This window comes from Dendrobium catenatum, unplaced genomic scaffold (assembly GCF_001605985.2).
Source record: "Dendrobium catenatum unplaced genomic scaffold, ASM160598v2 fragScaff_scaffold_43, whole genome shotgun sequence".
Classification (NCBI taxonomy): Eukaryota; Viridiplantae; Streptophyta; class Magnoliopsida; order Asparagales; family Orchidaceae; genus Dendrobium; species Dendrobium catenatum.
Genome location: NW_021318505.1, coordinates 2,282,609 through 2,305,281, shown reverse-complemented (window position 1 = coordinate 2,305,281; position 22,673 = coordinate 2,282,609). Strand labels below are relative to the sequence as shown.

Below are 22,673 nucleotides of genomic sequence, written 5' to 3'. Positions count from 1 at the left end.
ATATAAATACAAAAAATTCTGCGGTTGCAATATAACCCTAGCAGCCTTATCTGTATCCTGCCTCCTCCTCCTTCTCATCTGACAGACCCATCTGACTGCCAGTTGTCGTTCGATGACAATATTAAGCTGTACCAGTTGGACACGTGGCTCCCCTGCGTCCCGTGACACGGGGGATAAGTTGGGGAAAACCGTTACGGTGATAATCATAGTCCGGATGCAGCCGGAATATGACGGTTGTGATATAGGTTAAGTACCCCCGCCTTCTATCGAATATACGCGCTGAGCCACCCGAAAACGGCAGGGACCACCGGTTCGAGCATCCGGTTTTTTTTTACGGATGTGCCCGATTCAACGGGATCCGACGGATTTAACAGTTGAAAACAGTGCCGGCAAACTCAATCAATCATTTATAGGGAATTTGGCGGTTGTGTGAAATGATGTTTAAGGTTCGTTTTTGCCGTTGTTTCCAAATAAATAATAAATTTCAAAAAAAAATAATAATTAATAAAAATAATGTCTAAAAACAAATAAATTAATATATTTTAAAAATTATAATTTAATTTTCCTTAAATTTTGAATATGAAAATAAAATTCTTATTTTAAGACCATTTCAAAATAATTTATAAATTTGAAAATTAATATTGATAACTAATATAACAAAATAATATATTCACAACTCATAATTTTTTATAGAAATATCATCTTTTTTTTATCATCGAAATTCATCAAATAGATTTTGAAAGATATTTAAAAATTGTGATACTTGTTGATATATTTTTAGAATATATTTTGGAAAAAACATTCATGTTATTTTATTTTTCATGTAACAATCATAATTTTATTTGATTATAACTTTCTTAATAATTTTAACTATCTTACAAAAATTTCTATGATAAAATGCTTTTTTTTTTTGTAATAGGAGTTGTGAAGTTATTTTATCTATAACAATTTTAAAATAAACTTCTATTGGCGAGCTTTATCATTCCGTCCACTAACATCACGAGCTCCATCGTCCCAAGCTCCTTCGTTGTTCTGAGCTCCGTCGTCGTTGAGCAACATGCAAGCACCATTGTTTTTATTTTCTCACCCGGCCTTTGATTCATCCTCCTGCCCACCCAAATTGATCTTTCGTTTTCCTACCCAGTAACCTTCGCGAGCTGCTCGATGAGCTGATGAGTTGAGCGGAGGTATGTTTGAGAGCTAGCTCGATAATCCGTCGAGCTCAAAATCACATTTGAGCTTGGTAAGCTCGACTCGTCGAGCCTATTATATATCCTGTTGAGTACGGCCGACTCTCGAGTCAGCTTGACTCGATTACACCTCTTCATTATAGTAGTTGTCAAATAGCAACTATGATTGCAGTCTAAAAATCAAAAGAATCAGAAAATTATCACAAATAGAGACCAAGTTCAAATTTTATTAAATTTTCCTATTATATATTTAATTATTTTCTCTTATAAACTTAACAACCAAATAATTAACTTAATAAAATATAAATTTTATTTCTCTTAAAATTTACTAAATTTGAATGCCTAGGATTTACTAAATCCTGTGGATAGCCAAACAGCGCCGACGACAGAGGATGAAAATCAAAATATTAAAAAAGAGTACAAAATCATTTTATTTTTTAGCCATATTTATTATTTTATTTATTTTATGTACTTAATTGGAGAATTTACTCTTTGTCGCATTGGCGTTGAGGCCAACGTGAATCACTACGCTATGAGACAAGAGGCAGGAGCTCTAAGTAAAATAGATATAAAATTGTCACAAAATTTTATTAAAATGCAATGATTTATTATAATTTTATTTTCCTTAATTTAATTTATGTAATTGGAGCTATTATAAGCCTTTTTTTGTACTTATCACTTAATTATGAAAATAATCCCTCCTATTTCGGATTGTAATTACAATTTTTATTTAATTATTACTTTTTTAAAAAATATTTGTTAGAAATTGTTTTTGTAACAACTTTTAGATTTAGTTTGGAACATTTATCTTAATGCATTTTAAAACAAATTTTTAATACAAAATTTTTAGTTCAAAAATATTTATACTAACAAACTGTTTTAAAAAATTGTAAAAAAAAATGCCTCAAATAAAGCCTAAAAAATTAATTTACTTGGTTCGAAACAATAATTTATAAGATCTACGTATTTACTTAAACATTATAGTTGTTTGGTTGTATTGGGCCAGTAAAAAAACATAAAGCTATTTCAAGGTATAAATTTTCATAAAAATGGAATTTATGGTTTCGTATTCGGGACGGCTTTCTTACTGTTTTTTTGTACACAAAATTTTAATTTATGTATTAAAAATTATTTTAATAATGAATAACAGTGTAAAGCTCTTCAGAACGGAGACCTATATCTTGTTATCTAGATATGATTAAGGCTTATATTTAAACAGAGTTACAACATACAATATATACTCATATATTATAATTCTAAATATGATCAATTTTAGTTTCATTAGTAATTTTTACTGTTATTTATTATTTTAATAATAATCAGTATTACTATTAGGCTCTCCCAATATAAATTATAATTCGATTTCTCAGAACCAAAAAATATTATGATATAAACCATTATTTTATTTTGGTGTTTGATAAAATTTAACCATCTTTGTACAATTAAAATAAAGTAATTTTAAGATGACTAATTCATTTAGTTGAGTTGTCTAACTATTAATTCAATTTACTTCAATTAATTTACTTTTATTAATATTAATATAAATATTATACATACAAAAATTTAATTATATATATGAAGTCAAATAAAATATACTTGTACTCTAGAAAATTAACTATTTTAAGTACAATAAATAAAATCCTCGGAAAAATAAAATTTCTTTTTCAAACCCTATGAATGTAGTAGTTAACATTATAAATAGTGGGTGCTAGATAATAAATTATTATAATACAAAATATTTTTGAAAAATAAATTAATAAAAGTTTTGGATTATAGTAGAAAATTAAGGTAATGATATTTGGATGGTAAGGCAATAATGTGAATAGGTTGAATTGGAACTTTTTATTATCAATAATTCTATTCTTTAATATTTGCTTGTCCTCTGTTCACGTTAATAGTGGCTATTTAAGTATTTGTAAGCAATCCAGCCCTTTAGACTTTCCATTTATTGTTCATGGCAATTAATATTAATTAAATATAAACAGTTATTAATATGTTTCACGTGTGTAAATAATGGCATATTATATCCATATAATTTATGAAATGAGAAAATATTAGGAACTAACTTGAAAGAGGTAATTATATTACTTACTATAGTTTTATTTATAATAATTAATTAGAGTCAGTCTTCAAAATACTGCATATATAATTATTAGTTGAGGAACCCTCTGAAATTGTTTTTACAGGGCTTGTAATAAAAGCGAAAGTACTGTTTAGTTATTATTATTAAGCTCGCATATGAGCTCAAATTCTGACATCGATGTTTGGACAAAACAACAGCTTCAATTAGAGTTAATATACCAAAAGTCGTTAAATAGTGTAGTAAAGTAAATATAACGAGGTGCATTCAAACAAACGACGGCCGTATATCGGGTAGAGTCGAGCTTTTGATATGATATATGCCGCCTCAACAATTTGAAGCTTGAACTTTCAAGACTCGTGGGCTCATAAAGTTGTAAGATCTAAGAGTGGAGCGTTGTCCAAAGTTATCGTCATCATAACTGGATGAGTGATTTACACCTACAGGTAGAATGTCCAAGGAGTATATACGTGAAAAGCTTAAGATACGAATTTTGTGGGTACACAATTAAATACATTAGCAAATACATTAGTTTTAATTATTTTGGGCTATGTATTTGTTGTCAGTATACCTACAATAATCAGGACGCATCTCCCATTCGACAACTCGGTACAGTAACTGCATCTCTCAGTGGATTTATAATTTGAGGAGTTGTCTTAGATTGATTTGTCGCATTAAATGTTGGTCTTTGATGATCTTAGTTAAGGAAGTAGATGTATTAGATCCAGTTTACATTTAGATTACAAGATATAGTTAGACTAAAAAATAAGTTGTTTATATAATAAAAAATTGTATTATATATTTAAATGAAAATTGAGATCTAAAGAATTTCATTATTGTTATTGTCAACTTAAAAATGAGAAGAAAATGTGCAATAGAAAAAATAAAAGTCAGGGATGTCATTCTCTATGTTCATCCCTCAGATCTAATATGTTATACATGAAAAATTATAATTGTCGATATTTCTTAATATTTATTATTATGAAGAAAATTCTTAATTTTTTCTTAAAGTTCATTTTCAGCAATCTAATTAGGTTTCTGTCATCCAATGATCGCTTAAAAGAGGTTTTGTAAAACAATCATGATTATAAATAATAGAGAAAAATAATTGTAAAAAATATAATAAAAGATCAAATAAATAGTATCATTTATAAAAATATAAATTCAAATACAATATTCAAATATTATGTCATATAAATCAATAAATATAAAATTGCATATATTTTAAATCATAAAATGACTAATTATATATATAATATATATATATAGATATATATATATATATATATATATATATATATATATATATATATATATATATATATGCTTCTATAAAGATTTAAAAAATAAGTATTGTGAAAGAGTAATGTAAATGAACAGAAAGAAATTAATTGGGACATACTTCAGTCACTTGGCTTCGAAATATAAAAAAATTTATAGTTTTTTACTTTTTGTTATTGTGAAATTATTAATTTATTTTTTCTTATGGTAATGAAGAAAAATTAATATTTTGACTATTTCAAATATTATATATTCTTAGTAGTTTCTAAAAAAAAATATCTTTCGCTATAATAAGGCTTTCATTGGACAAATTTTTATTACCTTCTTAAAGCAGTTTTCAAGTACAAAATTTTTAACTTTTTTATTATAAAAAAAAAGCTTTAAGAAACAATTAAAAAATATTCTCAGAAGCATATACCTTTAGAACAATCTTTATAAAACGCTACAAGCTACAGCTATTGATACATCATTCAAAAAATTATCTTGAACCAAGCACGAATCTGAGACAAAATCAAATTCGCGAAGCTTAAAAAAAATAATAAGAGACCATCACTCAAAGTGCAAACTTTACAGTCAACTTAGCATCTCTCTCAAAACATGAAGAGGACATTGTAAGTGCTACTCGAAGCTGGAGATGCCCCTAAACACTCTGAAGTGTGCTTGCACAGACCCACAGTCCTAACACCGAATAGGCTCGGACACCAAGGGACACCGGAGTCTGTCGAACCACAACCAGAACATGAAAAGACGTTGAAGTGCCACCCGAAGCCGGAAGTACCCCCTGACGCTAAAGTGCCACTACCGGACACCACTTCACACACCAAGAGGGCTGTCAGTGGACCACCCTGACATTGGGGACATGTTGACGAGTTATGACATTGCAAAACTTTCAGGTGACATTTTAAATGGTCATCTTTAAGGACGATCAGACCATTGTACTTTACTCAAATTCTATATGAATCATTTCAACTGGGCTAGGCCCCGTTTTTTCACTTTCTCGATTTTTCCACGTAAAAAATATTGCATTATCTTGTGTGTGAGCTAGATATTCATGCCAACACTAAGACGTATAATTATAGCTCCATCGTTGCGTATATTCTAGCCCGCAATAACTATTTCAAACAAACCCTTAGTCTTTTAAGAAAACAATAATGAAAATATATAATTCTTATTCTTCATATATAATATTAAGATGCTGCCATCATCTTTATAAAAAAAATTTTCAAAAACATAAAAATAAAAAGTATCATCTTTATTATTTTGTAAATGAAATAATTAATTTTTTTAACTTTTAAACTAATAATTATTAAATTCAAGTAATTTATTTTTTTTGAATATTTGAGTTTATAATTTATTTAATTTATTATTATTATATTATGTTTGTATTCCATACATCTATATCAAACTCAATCAATAGATATGCTTTTACTTGAAACAACTAAAAACCAAGAAGTTGATGTATGGTGTGAAAAGCACATGTGTTGACATTACCATTTAATAGGCATGGCTTACTCTTTCATCACTGTCATTATCATCAATGTCATCATCTTCTTCATCATCATCCTATAAATTTTCAAAGCTTTTCAATTCCTTTGGGAGAGCTTTCTTCCTACTTTTTAAAGTCTTTTTTTATTTATAAAAATTATCTTTAAAAACAGTAAGAAAATCATCCCAAATAAAAACTAATGATTTGTACAAATAAAAACCTATTTTCACTTATTATAGTTTTTTAATCAATCCCTCTTTTATTTTGAGAATAAGGTATCAATATTTATAATTTATTACATTAAGGATATTTTAAGAATTTCTAATATATTTTATTATATGTATATGCCTTAAACTTTTATTTATGAAAAAGAGGTGTATAAGAGGAATTAGGTTAATGAAATTTTTATATGTTACATTTCCTTTTTTTTTTTCTATTTTTATTTAGTTTTAGAGGGCGGGATTTAGGTAAAATATGATAAACTTACATACACATCACATAGGCAAGAGTTAATCCAAGAACTCTTAATTTATAGTTAAAGCACCCATGCTTAGGTTTAAACTTTAAGGGTTCGTTTTGAGATAGCTTTCCTAATGCTTTCTTAAATGATTTTAGTTATAAAATTTTTTGAATTAGAATATTTGTACAAAAATGTTTTAGAAAACAATGAGAAGTTATTCCAAATAAAAACTTTAATCATTGATTGGAAAAAGTTTAATTTCAAATTAAAATTTGAATGTCCCAAAAAAAAATTTAAAATTTTGGGGATTTACATACATGCGCTTTATATCATGATATTTATTACATATCGAATACAAACTCTTTAATATTTCACTAATAATGATTAGTTACAATATTTAATATAAAAACTTTAATATTTCATATCTAATCATTCATAGATAACTTTACAATATCAATATGTCACTTCAATATCTCATTTAATAATACACATACTCATCCTACAAATTTTTAATATTTCATTCATTACACTCATACTTGATCTATGAGTGTTATGTATGAAAATATTAAATTTTGGATGTTAGATATAATAATTGAATTAAAGGAGATAATTTATGGTAATCTTCCTTATAATGATGTAGAGATTTGTACTATTCCCTAATTAGTTTGTATAAGAGCCTTATGATTGATTTGAGTTGTCTTAATCCATAGTATATCAAGGAATTTAGCGATTTGTTGCTACGACAAAATACTATAATATAATATATTATTATAGTATTAATTATATAATATAATATAAATATATAGTATATAATATATATATATATATAATTATATATAATTCTTTTTTACGAGTTAAAGTCATCGCTTTTAAAGATAAAAACAATAAAAGAAAAAAAACACAAAAAAAAAAAAAAAAAAATAAAAAAAAAAAAAAAAGAAAAAAAAAAAAAAAAAAAAAAAAAAAAAAAAAAAAAAAAAAAAAACATGTAAAATTTAAAATCTCGATGTAATATATAATTACATTTAATCAATTAATGAATTTTTCAAATATATTATTTAAAAAAATATATAATTTTTAAATTAAATCAACTAAATGACCTGCGCCTGCGCAAGAGTCGAAAAAATAAAAAATAAAAAAAATTCACTGGAAAAATAAGGATGGCGTCGCCCGGGTTCGAACCGGAGACCTTCAGTGTGTTAGACTGACGTGATAACCAACTACACCACGACACCATATTTTAATTATGTTCACAAAAGTAGTTTTTTAATCAGCTAATGGTAAAGAGTGAGATTTTAGGTTTCTTTTTTGACGACCTTTTTATTATTTCTTAAATTAGCTTTCTGGTATAAAATTTTTAATTTTTGCACTAAAAAAGTAGTTTATGAAGCAATAAGAATGTCGTCCCAAACGAAACCTTAGTCTTCGACATTTGAAAGTTTTTTTTTTTTCAGGGACATTTAGGCCAATTATGACAAATTCATACACACATCTCATACACAAGATTGATATTCAATATATTTTGATTGGAATTCAAAGCTCTGAACAAACAGATCAAAATGAGTTGTAAATGCCAATGAACAAATCGTGCAATAGCCACGGGATACCGGAAAGAAGTAGGAAAATATGGCAAGTGACCAAAAAATGAGTGCTTGCTAGGATGGGTAAGACCATAGCGCGCTAGCTGGAAAGAGCATATGAGCGAATATTTGGTTGGTTAAAAAAGGATTGTCGTGTATTTGAAATATTTTAGAGTTGTTCGATAAGGATAAAATAAATGCATGTGATAATTTTATTTATTTGAAGTAAAATAAATACAATACAAAGTTTAAAGATAATGGTGATTAATAACCGACAATTGCGGTGGTGGATGACAAAAAAGGGTTGGAGGTAGTAGATAATGATGATTGATGGTGGTAGTAGTATGTGATGATAAGTGGCATAATAATGGTGGCTAGAGACAGGTGGCGGCGACGACAATGAACAAAGACGAGGGCGGTGGGGGATGGCTAGCATCTGTGGCAACGGGTGTTTATGGCGATGGAAAAGATGATTACAAGATGCAACAAGAGCAATAAATTTATAGTATATTTGAAAATCGCCTAAATCTGATGAAATTCCAAATACATTAAATTTATAAAAGACTAACATTTCAAATACATCAAAATTTGCTCGTTGTTTTCTATATTTTTTTGTGGTTTGAATTTGATTTTTATAACAAGAGTTGCTGATATGTGGTAGCTTTAAGAAAAGAGTTGTTCGATTAAAAAAAAAACATATTTATAATATTAACAGTCGATTTCCAAGAAGTTGTTTTTCAAATAATAATAGCTTCACAATCACTTTCTAAAACGCTTAAGCACTGTCAAACAAACCCAAATATATATTATTGGACAAAAATCTTAATTTTAATAAACACATTGTTTTTAATTTAAAATATAAATGTAATTTTCTATTTGGATTGGTGAAGTTTTTGTAAAAATGATTATAAAACCAATGTGGTAAGGCAATATTTTTGAAAGCTATTGTGAAAATCAATTTTATAGTACATAATTTTTAAAAAATAGTAAGAAATTAATAGACAAACAAAATTTTAGTTGCGCTCCAAAAAAGTAGAGCATGAAAAAAGCTATCCTAAATAGAGCTTAAATTAAAGGTATCAATAAATGACCCAACTCGAACCTGGGCTGAAAAATTCAAATGCGGGTTGACCAGTTTAATAGTGGGGCGAAGTTCGGGTCATGTATTTCGAACTGTTTATTAAACATGTCAAATTCGGGTTGACCCGACAATCCTATTTTGACTCAAAAAATGACTCATTTAATATTATTTTCCTTAAAAATATTTTTAAGGGTCTTATCTAAGAATTGCTACAATAAGTTAATCAATGAAATTTTCAATTTCATCCCACTTTTCTTATGTAATTGCCGTTTATTCTCATAATCAGTTAATCACATCCTCATAGTTCTAAGAACAAAAATCAGCTAGATTTTTAGATTAAAATTTGTTCATAGATAACATCAGAACATACTAGCTATCATGAAATATTTAGAAACGTGAGAACAAAGATCGAGAGAGACATGAAGAAATTCTGAAAAGAAGCTCAGAATTTTCTTTTTCTTAGGAAGTTAGAGATTTGATCATTAAAAAAAATTTGTTAAATGTAACTCTTTTATTAAATTAGATAAGCATCAGTGATTTCCGAATAAATAATGAATCTATATGAGGCCAATGGCTGACTTAAGCTTTGTTTGTGATAGCTTTCTTACTACTTTCTAAAACTATTTTTTAGTAATAAAAATTTCTATTTCAAAAAAAAATTGTCTTAGAAAGCAGTAAGAAAACTATACCAAACGAAACCTTAACTTAAGGTTGGCCAAATTTTGGTGAGTACATATTCTGTTCATCTTCTATGGCTGAATGTGTCGATGAATTGCTTTTGTCGGCTTGAGATTTCATTTGGGACAAATTCTTATTGCTTCTTAAAGCAATTTTTAAATAAAAAAATTTCAAATTTTTATACTAAAAAACTGCTTGAAGAAGCAATAAAAAAGCCGTCCCAAGCAAAGCCTGAATTACTCTATATAATCTACTATTGGGCTTGGTATGTTCACTATAGAGATGACTCTAAAAACTTCAGAAAGAGTAAATAATCTATTTAAGAGAGAAAAACATAAATGTACATAACATAACAAATATTAGCTTCCAGAAAACGAGCAAACTTCAGATGACTAGTAATATTTTGATATATAATCTTCCACAAAAATGTACATAGAAAAAATATTTTTCCTTGTAAAATAACGCTACAGGCTATATGCCTAGAGACATTTGACACTAGTTCATGTCCTGATTGTTTCGTAATGGCACAGCAATTACAGGTATCAGAGTATCAGAACAGAAGAATCATTTTTTTCCTGTGGTTACTCCAACTACAACATTGGTCACCTATATAATTGATAAATAAATAAAATAAAGTTTTTTTTTTCACTATAGACTTATAATGGAAACAGTCGGAACTGTAAATCAAAATGTAGGAAAGAAATCGTACCAGCTTGCCGCTTTGGTCCATTGACATAGGATTCTCAACAACAACAGTCTGGTTGTTCGAGTTTGGCAATGGCTGCAAGCATAGAAAAGAAGAAGCAGGTCAGTAAATAATGTAAGACTATGAGATGTTGTAGATAGGATTGTCATAAAAGATCATAATTTGCGTTCAATCCTATCAGCTTGATTGCTTTAGCTCAATAATGGCTTAATTATGTTTATATATATGGTGATATGTATATTATATGGCTTTTAAGTCGATTTTATGTTCATGAATGGCAAGTTAACTAGCCAAATACAGATAACAATATTTTAGCTCGTATACATAACAAACAAGAGAAAAGTCCGCCTCAAACTTAAGGGAAAATTCTATAAGATGAGTGGTGAGACCTGCAATGCTTTATGGTGCAAAAATGTCGGCCATTAAAAGAGAAGCATAATACTAAGTTAAGTGTTGCAGAGATTAGGATGCTTAGGTGGATGACTGGCTTTACTCTTAGAGATATGATACTAAATGATCATATACATGAAAAGGGTGGAGTAGCTCCAGTGGATGATAAGATAAGAGAGAGTCTCCTTAGATGATTTGGTCATATTAAATGGAGACCTTCCGATGACCCAGTTAGAAAAGTTGAGGTATTAGATTTGACTTATGTATTGAAAGGTAGAGGTAGACCTAAAAAGACTTAGTTAGAAAATATTAGAAATGATATTTTTTTATTAGATTTAAATGAGAATTTAACTTTTAGCATGACACAATGGAGAAAAAGGATTCATGTAGCCGACCCCACATAGTAGGACAAAGGCTTGATGTTGTTGTTGTTGTTGTATACATAACAAACAAGCCGAGCTGAAAAAATTTGAGTTCACTCAAACTTGGCTCATTAACTCAAACTTGGCTCATTAACGCACCTAGTTGTATTGCCATCAATTTCAAAAGAAAATAAGTGGTAAAAGTATATAACATACAGCTGAAGTGGATGGATGGGTTGGGGTGGCTCCATTTGGCATGTTTACTAGGATTGGCACCATTCCACTATTTGTCTGCACAATAAGAAAATCAGAATCAAAACAAATGCTTTTATGAGGTTAAAGAAAGAACTGTACAAGTTGTTAGTCTTACCGCAACACTAGTAACAAAATTGCATAACGCACATTTAACACAAGGTGCTCCATGAGGATACACAAGCATTGTATGGCACTGGGCACAGTTCACATGAGCAAGTTGATTTGCTGCGTAAATTGAATGATATAACATTAATCTTTAGAAGGATAGAAGTGCAACAAATACACAAATATTCAGTGCTGAATTCACGAAGTGATGAGCACATGATATTTGAAAAAACCGAATCAATAATACTTTGAAGTGGGTTTTTATTATCTCAGAATTTAGAAATCACAACTTTATGTTTGAAGTTCTATCTAAGACGACATATAATTTTGAAACTCTCCATGAATCCATTGAACAGATGCAGATGAGGCTTCAGACTCTAGAAATCAATTGGAAACGTAAAACCTAGTGGAGGAAAGGACATCCAAAGATAATAGAAAACTCATGGGAAAGGGGAGCACCATTTTGATACGTAGTTAGCAAGAAAATAGCTTACATAAAGGTTACAACAACAACAAACACAAGCTTGTTTATTGTTGATCACCTGGATAGAACAAAAGAAAGCACTAGAGCATCTGAGTAAAAGTTGATTACCAATTTCTGTTAGATAACTTGAATAAGTCAAATAATTAATCAATAGTGATCAAAGTGAAAAGTGAAAACTATTAGGACTTCCTGATATAAAGTCCTAGCCATGGGTATGATTTACCTCACTACTGGATTTGCCAGCCCTGACATGAAAAGTTTAGGTGTAGTTGTGCATATTCGACTTTAGGCCCCTACAGTTTGTTCAATTCCGCTTTTGCCACTCTTTTTGGTTTCCTGTTTCATTCTTCCTTCAGTGGAGTTCGAGCAAGGAAGAAATAAAAAATCGTAAAGAATAATTCTTCATTCCTATGTTTAGGTTCACTTAAAATAAATACAATTTTGAAACCCATTAGATTCATATTTTTTACGACCCAAGAAAATTTCATATATTCCTTCTAAATCATACAAGCATACATGTTTTCTGCACATCCTCTTCAGAGATAACAGAAGTACCTCAATGAAATACATGTGCAACCACAGAATTAAGAACATTCTCCAGATTGAAAAAAGAAAGTTAAAGATAACACTAGTATATAACAAAAAAATGCTTAAGAAATTGCCAAGGAAAATCAAAGTTTCCTGTTTTTATGTTTTAATCATATCCTCAAATCCTGATAAAAAGGTTGTCTTATTATTGGGAGCAAGTTAACAGCTACATTGTGCCTAACAACACAGTGGTACACAAAGGGGATGCCTTTAGGCTGTTTATTGAATAATTTTTCAAAGAGGCTACCATAATCACCTTTCTTGTGATAATTATACAAAATTAACCTCAGATTCGACACTATCTACTGTAGCACACTCAAAAGTGATATCAGTACTCAATTATAGAAGTATTACCGCAAAAGAAGACTGAAAAAAGTCGTGTATCGTCATCAAACAATTAGATGAGTAGAGGCATCTCAAATTAAGTAAAATAGGATGGTCAAATAACATAAACTCTTAATAAAGTTAAGAAAGCATGGATAACTGCAATTTGTGTTGGTTGACTTGGTTCTCACCATTCAAGCATCAAAAGCATGTAGATATTTAATATGAATTCAAGACTAAAAAATTTTCATACCAGATCTAGCATGATTTATGGTGTTACAACAGGAACACCGGACGCTTGTTGCACCCCGAGCATACATTAGCATTCTATGACAACCTCCACAAACAAGTTGGGCTGCATCTGTATCATCAAACAATTCTGTCATACCATTAATTCTAAATAGAAAATACTAAGAGTAGGTGAATTCTTTTCATACAATGGATGATGCTATCAAAGTTGATAATAGCAATTGCACCATAATATTATGCATAAGATTAGTATAATAAAGGTATGGATAATCTTATTATGGCCGACAGCAATCCCATAAACACTAAAGACTGTAAAACAAGAGAAAGACTGATACAAAATGTAAAATATGTTGAAATCTCCATAAAATTTCACATTCATGATGACCGATAGCATCACTGATGCCAAAAGAAAGAAAAATGGCTGGTACAAACATAATCATTAGTGATTTCCCAACTGTCCATCATCAGGTATTACACTTATCAACTTTTCCCAATTTTCAAAAATTTGTGCCAGAAGCTAGCGTATTCACCAGCGAAGTGATTCTCCTACAGAAAGACAACTGCCCGCACCATATCTTACTAGACTGAAGAGTGAAGATACAGCACTTCTTGTAACATTAGGAATCATGAAGGACATGCCACACTTGTATAAGTAACAGAACTCCAATATATTTTTATTGATGCAGCTTATCCAGTAAAAAAATGACACTATAATTCAACAGGTCAAAGTGAAATAAGACAGTTTGGATAACGATCAAGTTAACTCTTGCCTTTCATTTATAATTAAGGCTTTCGCAAGGACATGCATATAGCTTAAATTGGATAAAGAAAGAAAAAAAAAAAAGAGATATTTCCTAATTAGAGATGGCTGATTTGCGAGGAAATTGAGGGACCGTTGTTTTGGAATTTTTTGTTGCATTGTTTGCGATAAGTAGTAGGATTTATGTTATGTTTGTATACAAAATTTGATTTGAGAGTGTTGTAGCATTCTTTTTGTGAGGGATCCTAGCGGCGTCTAGGGTTTGGGAGAAAATGTCATCCTCTCAAAAGAGGATCATTGTTTCTTGCTTTGTTCGTATTTGATTTTCTATCAATATAAATCTGTTTTTGTGTTGAATCTCTTGGAGTTTGTTGCTACTTTTCATATCAAGGCGCATCAATGTCCTATTATCGTCGAGTGGCTTCTAGATTAGTTTAGGATTAAGTGGACCATGGATGGTTTAGCTAAACCCACGGCCTACCTAAGGATATTTTTTAATTAGCTTTTGGTTTTAACTTCAACCCTTTACAAATATATTTGGACGGGTTTATAGAAAGTAGCCGAAGATTTTTTTTTAGAATGGGGCTTACTGCTCTATTTATGAGTTGCACAAAGATGGATCTTACAACCCGACTCTACAGCGAGGCTGCCCGAGGATTTTAAATTTTATTTTTTAGTTAGATTTGGATTTTAGGGTCATTTGCAATTCATTTAACAATTCTCCAAAACGTGGGTCTTATGGCTTCACTTAAAAGTTGGCCGTTAATTTATTTAGTTTGGGGCTTACGGCTCCAAATAGGAGTTACCCGTGTGATTTTGATTTGGATAGGGACTTATGGCTTCCTTAGAAGTTGCCGGTTAATTTATTTAGTTTGAGGCTTACGGCTCCAATTAGGAGTTGCCCGTGTGAAATCATCCTCGTCAATCCAAAGCCCAAATAAGAGAGATTGAAAATTGATGTTAGGTTAACTATATCATATAATTTAGGCCAAAAATGCATGAAATGTATCTTAATTGCATTAGTTAGTGCCAAGGAGTAGAAAGTACACAAAAATTGGCTAGGAAATTAGCAATATAATATGCACAACTTCAATGAAAATTACGTGAGGTTTGGTTGGGGCCCTAATCAAAAGTGAGGGGCCACAAGCCAACTCAATTGTATTAAAAAATAAGTACAGGTTAATTAGATCCAAAATAACGAGCAAATTTGTTACATGGAATTTAAGGAACTTCAATAAAATATTAGTATACACGAAGATAAAAAAAAAAATACTATTGTAAATTTGAAAGAAACGAATGAAAGGAAAAAAAAAATACAAAGACAACTAGGAAACTTTATTGGATATTATATAACGAGAATGACAGAAGGAATGAACTGGAGAGAACAGTGGATAAATGGATAAAAAAAATTGTTGAGGTCATAGGGTTAATGATGTTATAAATGAACTTGATGCTTATACTGTCAAGATGTAAAATAGTTTTTAAAACAAAAACAAAAATTTAGTAAGAAAATGGATGGATAATTGCAATAGATATCTCATGAAAAGGAAAGAATCATTGGTGATGGTTGAAATGGACATGCGGATTGTGGGATGTATTACAAGTGGATTAATGACAAATATGGAATAGAAGAAAGTATCGTTATGGGAGAAGCTATATTAGATTTCATAATTGCATAAGATCTTGCAATAATAAAAACATAAATTGAGAAATGATTAAATACTTGGTTACCGTTGAAAGTGAAGTTGCCAAATAACAAACCTTCTATACATTTGGAAAGAAAAAATTCTTTTGCTGCAAATAATATAAGGTAATATTATAAGGTAATATGAGGATAAAATTTGAACACGTAATATGGACTTGTAGTTTGAGGTATATCTATAAGTAATAATCAGAAGAAAGAATTTCCTAGGATAAATTTGTGAAACATAAAAAATAAGAAGTTATTCATTTTGTAAGATAGAAAATTGTAACTTCAAAGCTGAGCCAAACGGCATGAGTAAATCAAAAGAAATAATTTCTTAGCATGATTTTTTCTCCAGATTGATCTAAAAAAGTGAATTCAAGTAAACTTTGAAGATGTGTCAAGTCAATGGTAAAGTTCCAAATGATACGTTTATAAAGATTTTAAGAGTTATGTATGATGTTCGACTAGTTTGAGCAATATTTTTTTTCAAAGAGATCTTAAAGACTAAGGGTGCCAAATAATTAAAAAAAAAGTATTCTTGTTGTAGCGTTTTTTAAAATAAGACGCCTAAAATTATGATATTTATATTTATGAGTCATCTAAAAATTTTATGAGAGGGTATTGAAACATAAGCTTACAAAAATCATGTTTGGTTTTTTGTGCCAAGATTGTTAATGTAATTATATAGAGTAATGAAAGCATAATAATATGGCCTTTAATAATCTTGAAAAGATATGAACAAATGCCAGACTTGATTTTGTGGGCACTAAAGAAAAGAATGTGTATAAGATTATGTGGTAGGCATCAAAAAAATGTACGATAAAATAGTGACTATTATTAGAATTAGTTGCGGAATGATGAGTCTCCGATCAAATAGGGTTTTTTGTATTAGCAATGTTGATGCTTGCAAAAGATACAATCTCAGATATCTTGATAAGATGCCGGCTGAGGTTTGGAGAATAATGAAAGATGTCGGAATATTTGGGTTAACAAACTTCATATAATTTTGAAGAGATATGTGAATAAATAACGTGAGAAATGATTTTGTGGTGAAAAAGAGAAAAAAGTGTATTAAGTTGCACTAAAGTTACAAAGATATGCATAATGGTGCAATGACTGTATTGAGAGTAGTTGTAAAGTGAATAAAGAGCTTCTAATCAAATAGGATTACATCAAGATCAACGTCGAGACAATATCTTTATATTTTTTAAAGAGCTGCTTACAAAAAATACACAAAACTAAGTAACTGGATTTATGCTAGATTGTTAGAGATCTTCAAGAGTAAAAATTTAACACAAAGAAGACAAATGTGTAGTACGTTCAGCTTTATCTCAACATTTGACAATCAAGTACGGAAAAATCAATACAAAAGCAAACTCCAACTAGCTCAAATGAATATTAATAATGCATCGAGTTTGCATTATCACTCAACATGAATGTATAGAGCATGTTCAGCTTCAAGACTCAACATTTGACACTCAACTACTACCAAAGTCAATACATATACATGCTCCCATTAATCCACATACATATTAAAATACAAAAGATCGATGCAATGCATCAAGTTTGCATTATCAGTTATGAATATAGAGTATAGACCTTGAAATCCACAAAAATTTAAATGACCAATAACTTTAGTTTTGTATGAAAATATATCCATATTGGATGTTGGTTGACACTGCGCAAGGTTATAAAGATAGCTAGTTGGGACTGTTGAAGGATACCTTATATTGAATAGCACCCATATACACAAGCACAACCAGGAAAATCAAATGAAACATATAAGAAATGAGTATTTGATTGGCAGAGGAAGATCAAAATTTTCTTTGTGATCAAAGCTTCTCACTGCACGTGACATATTGGCAATATAAAGCATAAGTTTGGAGTTATTAGGCATCCCTCAAGATTATCAAAAACTTTAAAAAGATATGCACTCAAATTAAGAACCTACTAAATTTGGCACGCATTTAAGTGTAAATTATATGTAGGCTCCTAAGGTTTGATTAATATAATAGCTATAATTGTATTCAAACTTATGAAAACCTTTTCACAAGTTCTTGATGTTAATTGTCTGCTCACACATTTTGCTTCAGATGTTTGGACTAATAAGGCATTGAAAGATAGGAAAAATTTCTAATATGGCAGAAATTTTAGGAATAGAAGGTTGCATGTCGTGGAGAAGGCTATTTCTATTGCTAGTTTTTCGTGGCACAGGGGTGGGGGTTGTTGGCCGGGGAGGAATGGAGGAACTTGGCAAGAAAGGAAAGATTGTGGGGTCAAAAGAAAGGCATGGGATCCCATTAAGGGGTTTGGGTTGGTTACATTTTTTATCTTATCCACACGTATTATACACAATTGTACTTTCAAAGTTTTTAATAGATAGAAATCAACTCTGAAATGAATGTGTCCAGAGGTGTCAATATTGGACCCGACCCGAAAATTTCGGATTCGGGTTCGGGTCAACCCGAACCCGAACCGGGTCTGTTCGGGTTAGGGATTTCGACCCGTTTGTAAAACTGGGTAGGGTTCGGGTTGACCCGAAAACCCGAAATCGACCCGGTTTGATCCGTTTTTAATTAATTTAGGAGGATTTTAAGGGATTTTTATGAAATAAGTAAATGATATTTCAAAAAATTATAAACATTGTTGCCCAAATTAAATTAATCTTAATTTATTTTAAATTAATTGAAGTAAATCTTACCTTAATTTGATTTAGATTTAAATAAATTGAATTAAATAAAAAAATTTAATAAAATATACCCAAAGCGAGTCGGGTTCGGAAAACTGACCCGTTTGCAAAAACGGGTCGGTTGAACACTGTCGGGTCAATTTCGGGTTGGACCCGAACCCGACCCGTGACCCGTTTTTGACAGCCCTAAATGTGTCATAGAGGATTGTCTCTACGAAATCAAAACTTTTTGTTGTCACTCTCTTGCACAAGGAAAGATACTTATTCTCATCAGCGTATAGTTGGTACTTGATACATCTAAGTATATCAATCTATAAAGAAAAATAAAATACAAAAAAACATACATAAATATAAGAAAATGTATCTCTATCACTGAACATCAACAGTGTGATTGTGTTATTTCTATAGCATGCATGAAATCGATGATTAGCTAAACATAATGGTCATGGTCAAGCAAAAACTATCAAGGGTTTCCTAACTGATGTTCAAGTGTTCAAGAAGGCATGTTCAATAAGAAAAGTGTTCTATAATTCTAATTGAAGATCCAAACACCGAGGGTCTGAATGAAAATTAAAGCAAACCTTGTGACTGCAGGAGCACTGGAGTTATTGTGTTGCATATTGCACAACGAACACTATTTGTTACACTTTCATAACGGAGTAAGCTCCTGCAACCGGAGCAGACAAGTTCACCAGGCATCTGCAATTCCAACAATCCAAAGCTAATCATAAAGCGAGAATTAAATTATTTATTGTAATGGAGATATGAAGTGATGCAGATCGATAAGTAGGGAGCAAGCACCCTGTTCAAAGAAAATTACCAGTAGCATCCATGTCAAACATTCCTGGACTAAAAAGAGTCTTATTTTTTGCTTCTGTTAATTCTTCCATGTCATTCTAGTAAAACAGATTCTTGAATCTAATGCAAGACATGTAGCACAACAGAAATAAGTGCATAACATCAACATAGCAGGACATGTAACACTGAGGAAATATGTTTTATGATCAGCATCTCACTATATCAATATGAATGCTCATAGATTTTCTTCTTCCTATGATTCAAAAGCAACCTTCTCAGGATAGCAGCAAGCAAATACACACAAGCCTACAAAAAGTAAGGGTATTTTTCATCTTAGCAATAAGAGGGTCTTCCAATCTTCTTCATGAGTGAGCTATTAAGACATGGAAACACACAAATGCCTAGCACATGTGCACATGTGTGTGAAAACATGCAAAGATTCACCATGATGTCATAATCATATACCTCTTCATCATGACATCCATACCCATAGCAAAAAAGCGCAAGAATGCAACAAACTTTTGGTATGATTTGATAAAATCTTCCGCTATAATGGCATGATAATTAAGGTTTCATGTTCTATCAAAATTGGTGGCTTATTATGTGTTTTTCATATTCAGTTAAACTTTAAAGCTCTTCCACCATATTTTCCTTTAAGACTTGGCAAAACTATTATAAAGAAGTCACACTTTATTACGTATGTTTCCATTTGAATAAATTATATTTGATTGAAGAGATAAATGATAATTTTATTTTGGGTTATTAAGTTCCAATGGATCTCTTTAATTTCCTAAAGTAACTCCTCCATCGCATATACGTTTCACATCAAATAGTGTTCTTTTATTCCATACATCCATCATTGCCTCAACATCCATTTCTCCATGTTTTCCCCCATATTCTCTCTCCCTCACCAATCCTCTTGCTTGGCATGACTTATTTGGTTTAAAACCCAACCTCAACTCTAAGCTTATGATGATGGGGCATCATGATAGCCCGTTATAAGCTTTACAACATTGAATTCCTAGTCATGTTTTTTTATAGCCACTAAATAGTGGTCAAGTAGTCAATCCATGCTATTATCAATAAATTTTCTTCCATGTGAAATCTACATATATCTATTAATTTATAATAATAATCGACACTAAATAGACTTCTTTCAAATAATTAATTAGATCTATTTAAATTATTAAATTACAAGGTTAAAAGTTACTTAAAAGTTGTCCATAAAACATAATACCACCTCATGCAACACCAAACATTATGAATAGAGGAGGATTCATTAACCCTACTCCAAATAGTTGCAAAATGGGTAATGTTGATGATGATATTTTAATGAAGAAATTTTTTCTACTATATCAAATCTCCAAAACTCTTTAAATATTCCTCTGTTCTCAATTTCAACTCCACTTACCACAAGTCCTCTTCTGTACTCACTCCTCTTAACTTATCCTCCTTACTATTCATCAGAGTCTTTGATGACACATAAAGTCATGTATTAAACATTCTCAGTTTTGCAAATGCAAGTTTTCTTTATGTTTTGCAATTTGCTTAATAAGATATATTGAGATTCTAGTCATATGATATGCTAAACCCATGTGTAAGCTAAATGTTTTTACATTATCTACTTGCATAAAAGTGAAAAAAGTGTTAAGCAGCTAGCATGTACATGAACAAAGATAGTGGGAGGGATTAGTGATGTCAGTTGCTCTTATAATTTAACATTCTAAGCGATTAATGTAGCTTTGGAAATATATAGGGGTGTGGCAGTCCAATTTCCTCGCTTCTAACCAAATTAAAACAAAAGTGGCAATTGTTTGTACATTATCATTAGTTGCAGAGACCCATTGAAGTTTGAATCTCACAAAGATATATATACCAGTGATATAATACACCTGAAAAACTTATATATCTCCCTTTGCAAATGAAAACAAAAATTTTCCCATCCATTTAAAAAAAATAACAAAGCGTAAGATGATAAAGAAAAGGATAATGCTAATATCCATATTTTAATTAATATAAAAATAGCAAGAAACAGTGAAGCTAAAGAATGAATCCCCAACATTATGGTGTGCCAATATGCAACAAAACAATGTGGCATCCCTTTTAGAGAAAATCATGAAATCTTGCACCTTTTAGAACCAGGAGAATGTGAAACAAGTGGAGGAAACGCATTATTACATTCAGTTTTCATGCCAATGCTGATGGGAATGCGTCTGTGGATGTGTTGAGGGGAGAAAATTGGTCACCTGGGCGGAAGGAAAGTTGTTTAAAATGGCCCTAGGCACTGTGCTAATTGCCTTAGCTGCCATAGCTTATGTGCCTTCAAAGCATGCCTTATATAATATCCTTTTGATCTCAATAGACTCCTTTCTATTAGATTTTTCATTACACCCAAATCCATAATTTCTCATATCACCACCCATCAGCCAAATTTTTTTGGTATGTTCACACATGTTGCCGAGGGACAACTAGGCAATTCAGTGCTGCTAAGTTTAAAGAAACTTCACGAAGAAAATTCATAACAAGAAAACCAATGCTGAATCCTGCAATTTACTTCACAAAACTAACTACATGAATTAAATTCAAACTTTAAAAGAGTAACTTTTTTCTTCCGTGAAGAACACAGGTGTAACATCAATGGAAACATTAATCATTCAACATCTATCACAACTCCAGGTAAAAATCAAACACCACTTACAACTCCAAATAGAAATTCAAAGCAAATAGAGTCGAAAATTCACCTCCGAAGAACAACGGCGTCCAATCAGTACGAGCCCGGGATTCCAAACAGGAAAATCGTGCAGATCCGCAAGACCTTGCCTTTCTGCTTCCAGCAACGATCCGGAACAAAAAAACAACAGCCCAGCAGCAAAATCACGCAGACAGTACCTTCAATTAACACGCTCAGAATCAATCGTCTCGATTTCCCTTTGCTTCTCTTCCAAGGCTAATTTGGAGACGAAACCCTATTTGTTTCTTCTTCGTTTGATTTCCTTTCCCCAAAGCGTGTTGTTGCCGTTGAGAAAATGAGAATTATAAGACTGTAAGGAGAAGAAACCGAGAAGAGAGATGATTTGATCCGTCTTACTTTGCCCCCTCACAGCTATAACATATATTGATGTTATTTGCAATTAGCCCCGTTAAAATACCTGAAATTATATAAAATTTTATGGGATTTTTTAATACATTATTTTTATCAGCAAAATCAGATATGATCAACTAAGGCCATAATCTGATCTTTGAGAATTCTTACCAATTTGAAAAAATTCATATTATGAGAACAATTTGTTATAACATTAAGATAATCTAAAGATTAAATTAATAAAAATCTAATAATTTTTTTTATTTAAATTAACAAAATCCAAATCAAAGTATTAGGAAGAACATTTTAAAAAAGTTTACTAAAATTCGACGTGTTAATGAGTTTAGCCAAGTCATGA

General features: G+C 30.6%; 1 protein-coding gene and 1 non-coding gene across 2 annotated transcripts; both read right to left on the bottom strand.

Moving 5' to 3' along the window:
• Positions 1 to 7,658: 7,658 nt before the first annotated feature.
• TRNAV-AAC lies at positions 7,659 to 7,732 on the bottom strand. Its single transcript has one exon. It is a non-coding gene; the product is annotated as a tRNA-Val (tRNA).
• A 2,471-nt stretch (positions 7,733 to 10,203) lies between these two features.
• Positions 10,204 to 22,306, bottom strand: LOC110092906 (protein LOL2). The gene is made up of 7 exons (XM_020817603.2): positions 21,975 to 22,306; positions 19,017 to 19,134; positions 13,304 to 13,411; positions 11,665 to 11,774; positions 11,511 to 11,585; positions 10,546 to 10,617; positions 10,204 to 10,442 (listed from the first exon to the last, which is right to left on the bottom strand). Exons 2-7 carry the CDS (start codon positions 19,132 to 19,134, stop codon positions 10,401 to 10,403), a joined length of 525 nt encoding a protein of 174 aa, XP_020673262.1. The 5' UTR covers positions 21,975 to 22,306; the 3' UTR covers positions 10,204 to 10,400.
• Between the last annotated feature and the right edge of the window lie 367 nt (positions 22,307 to 22,673).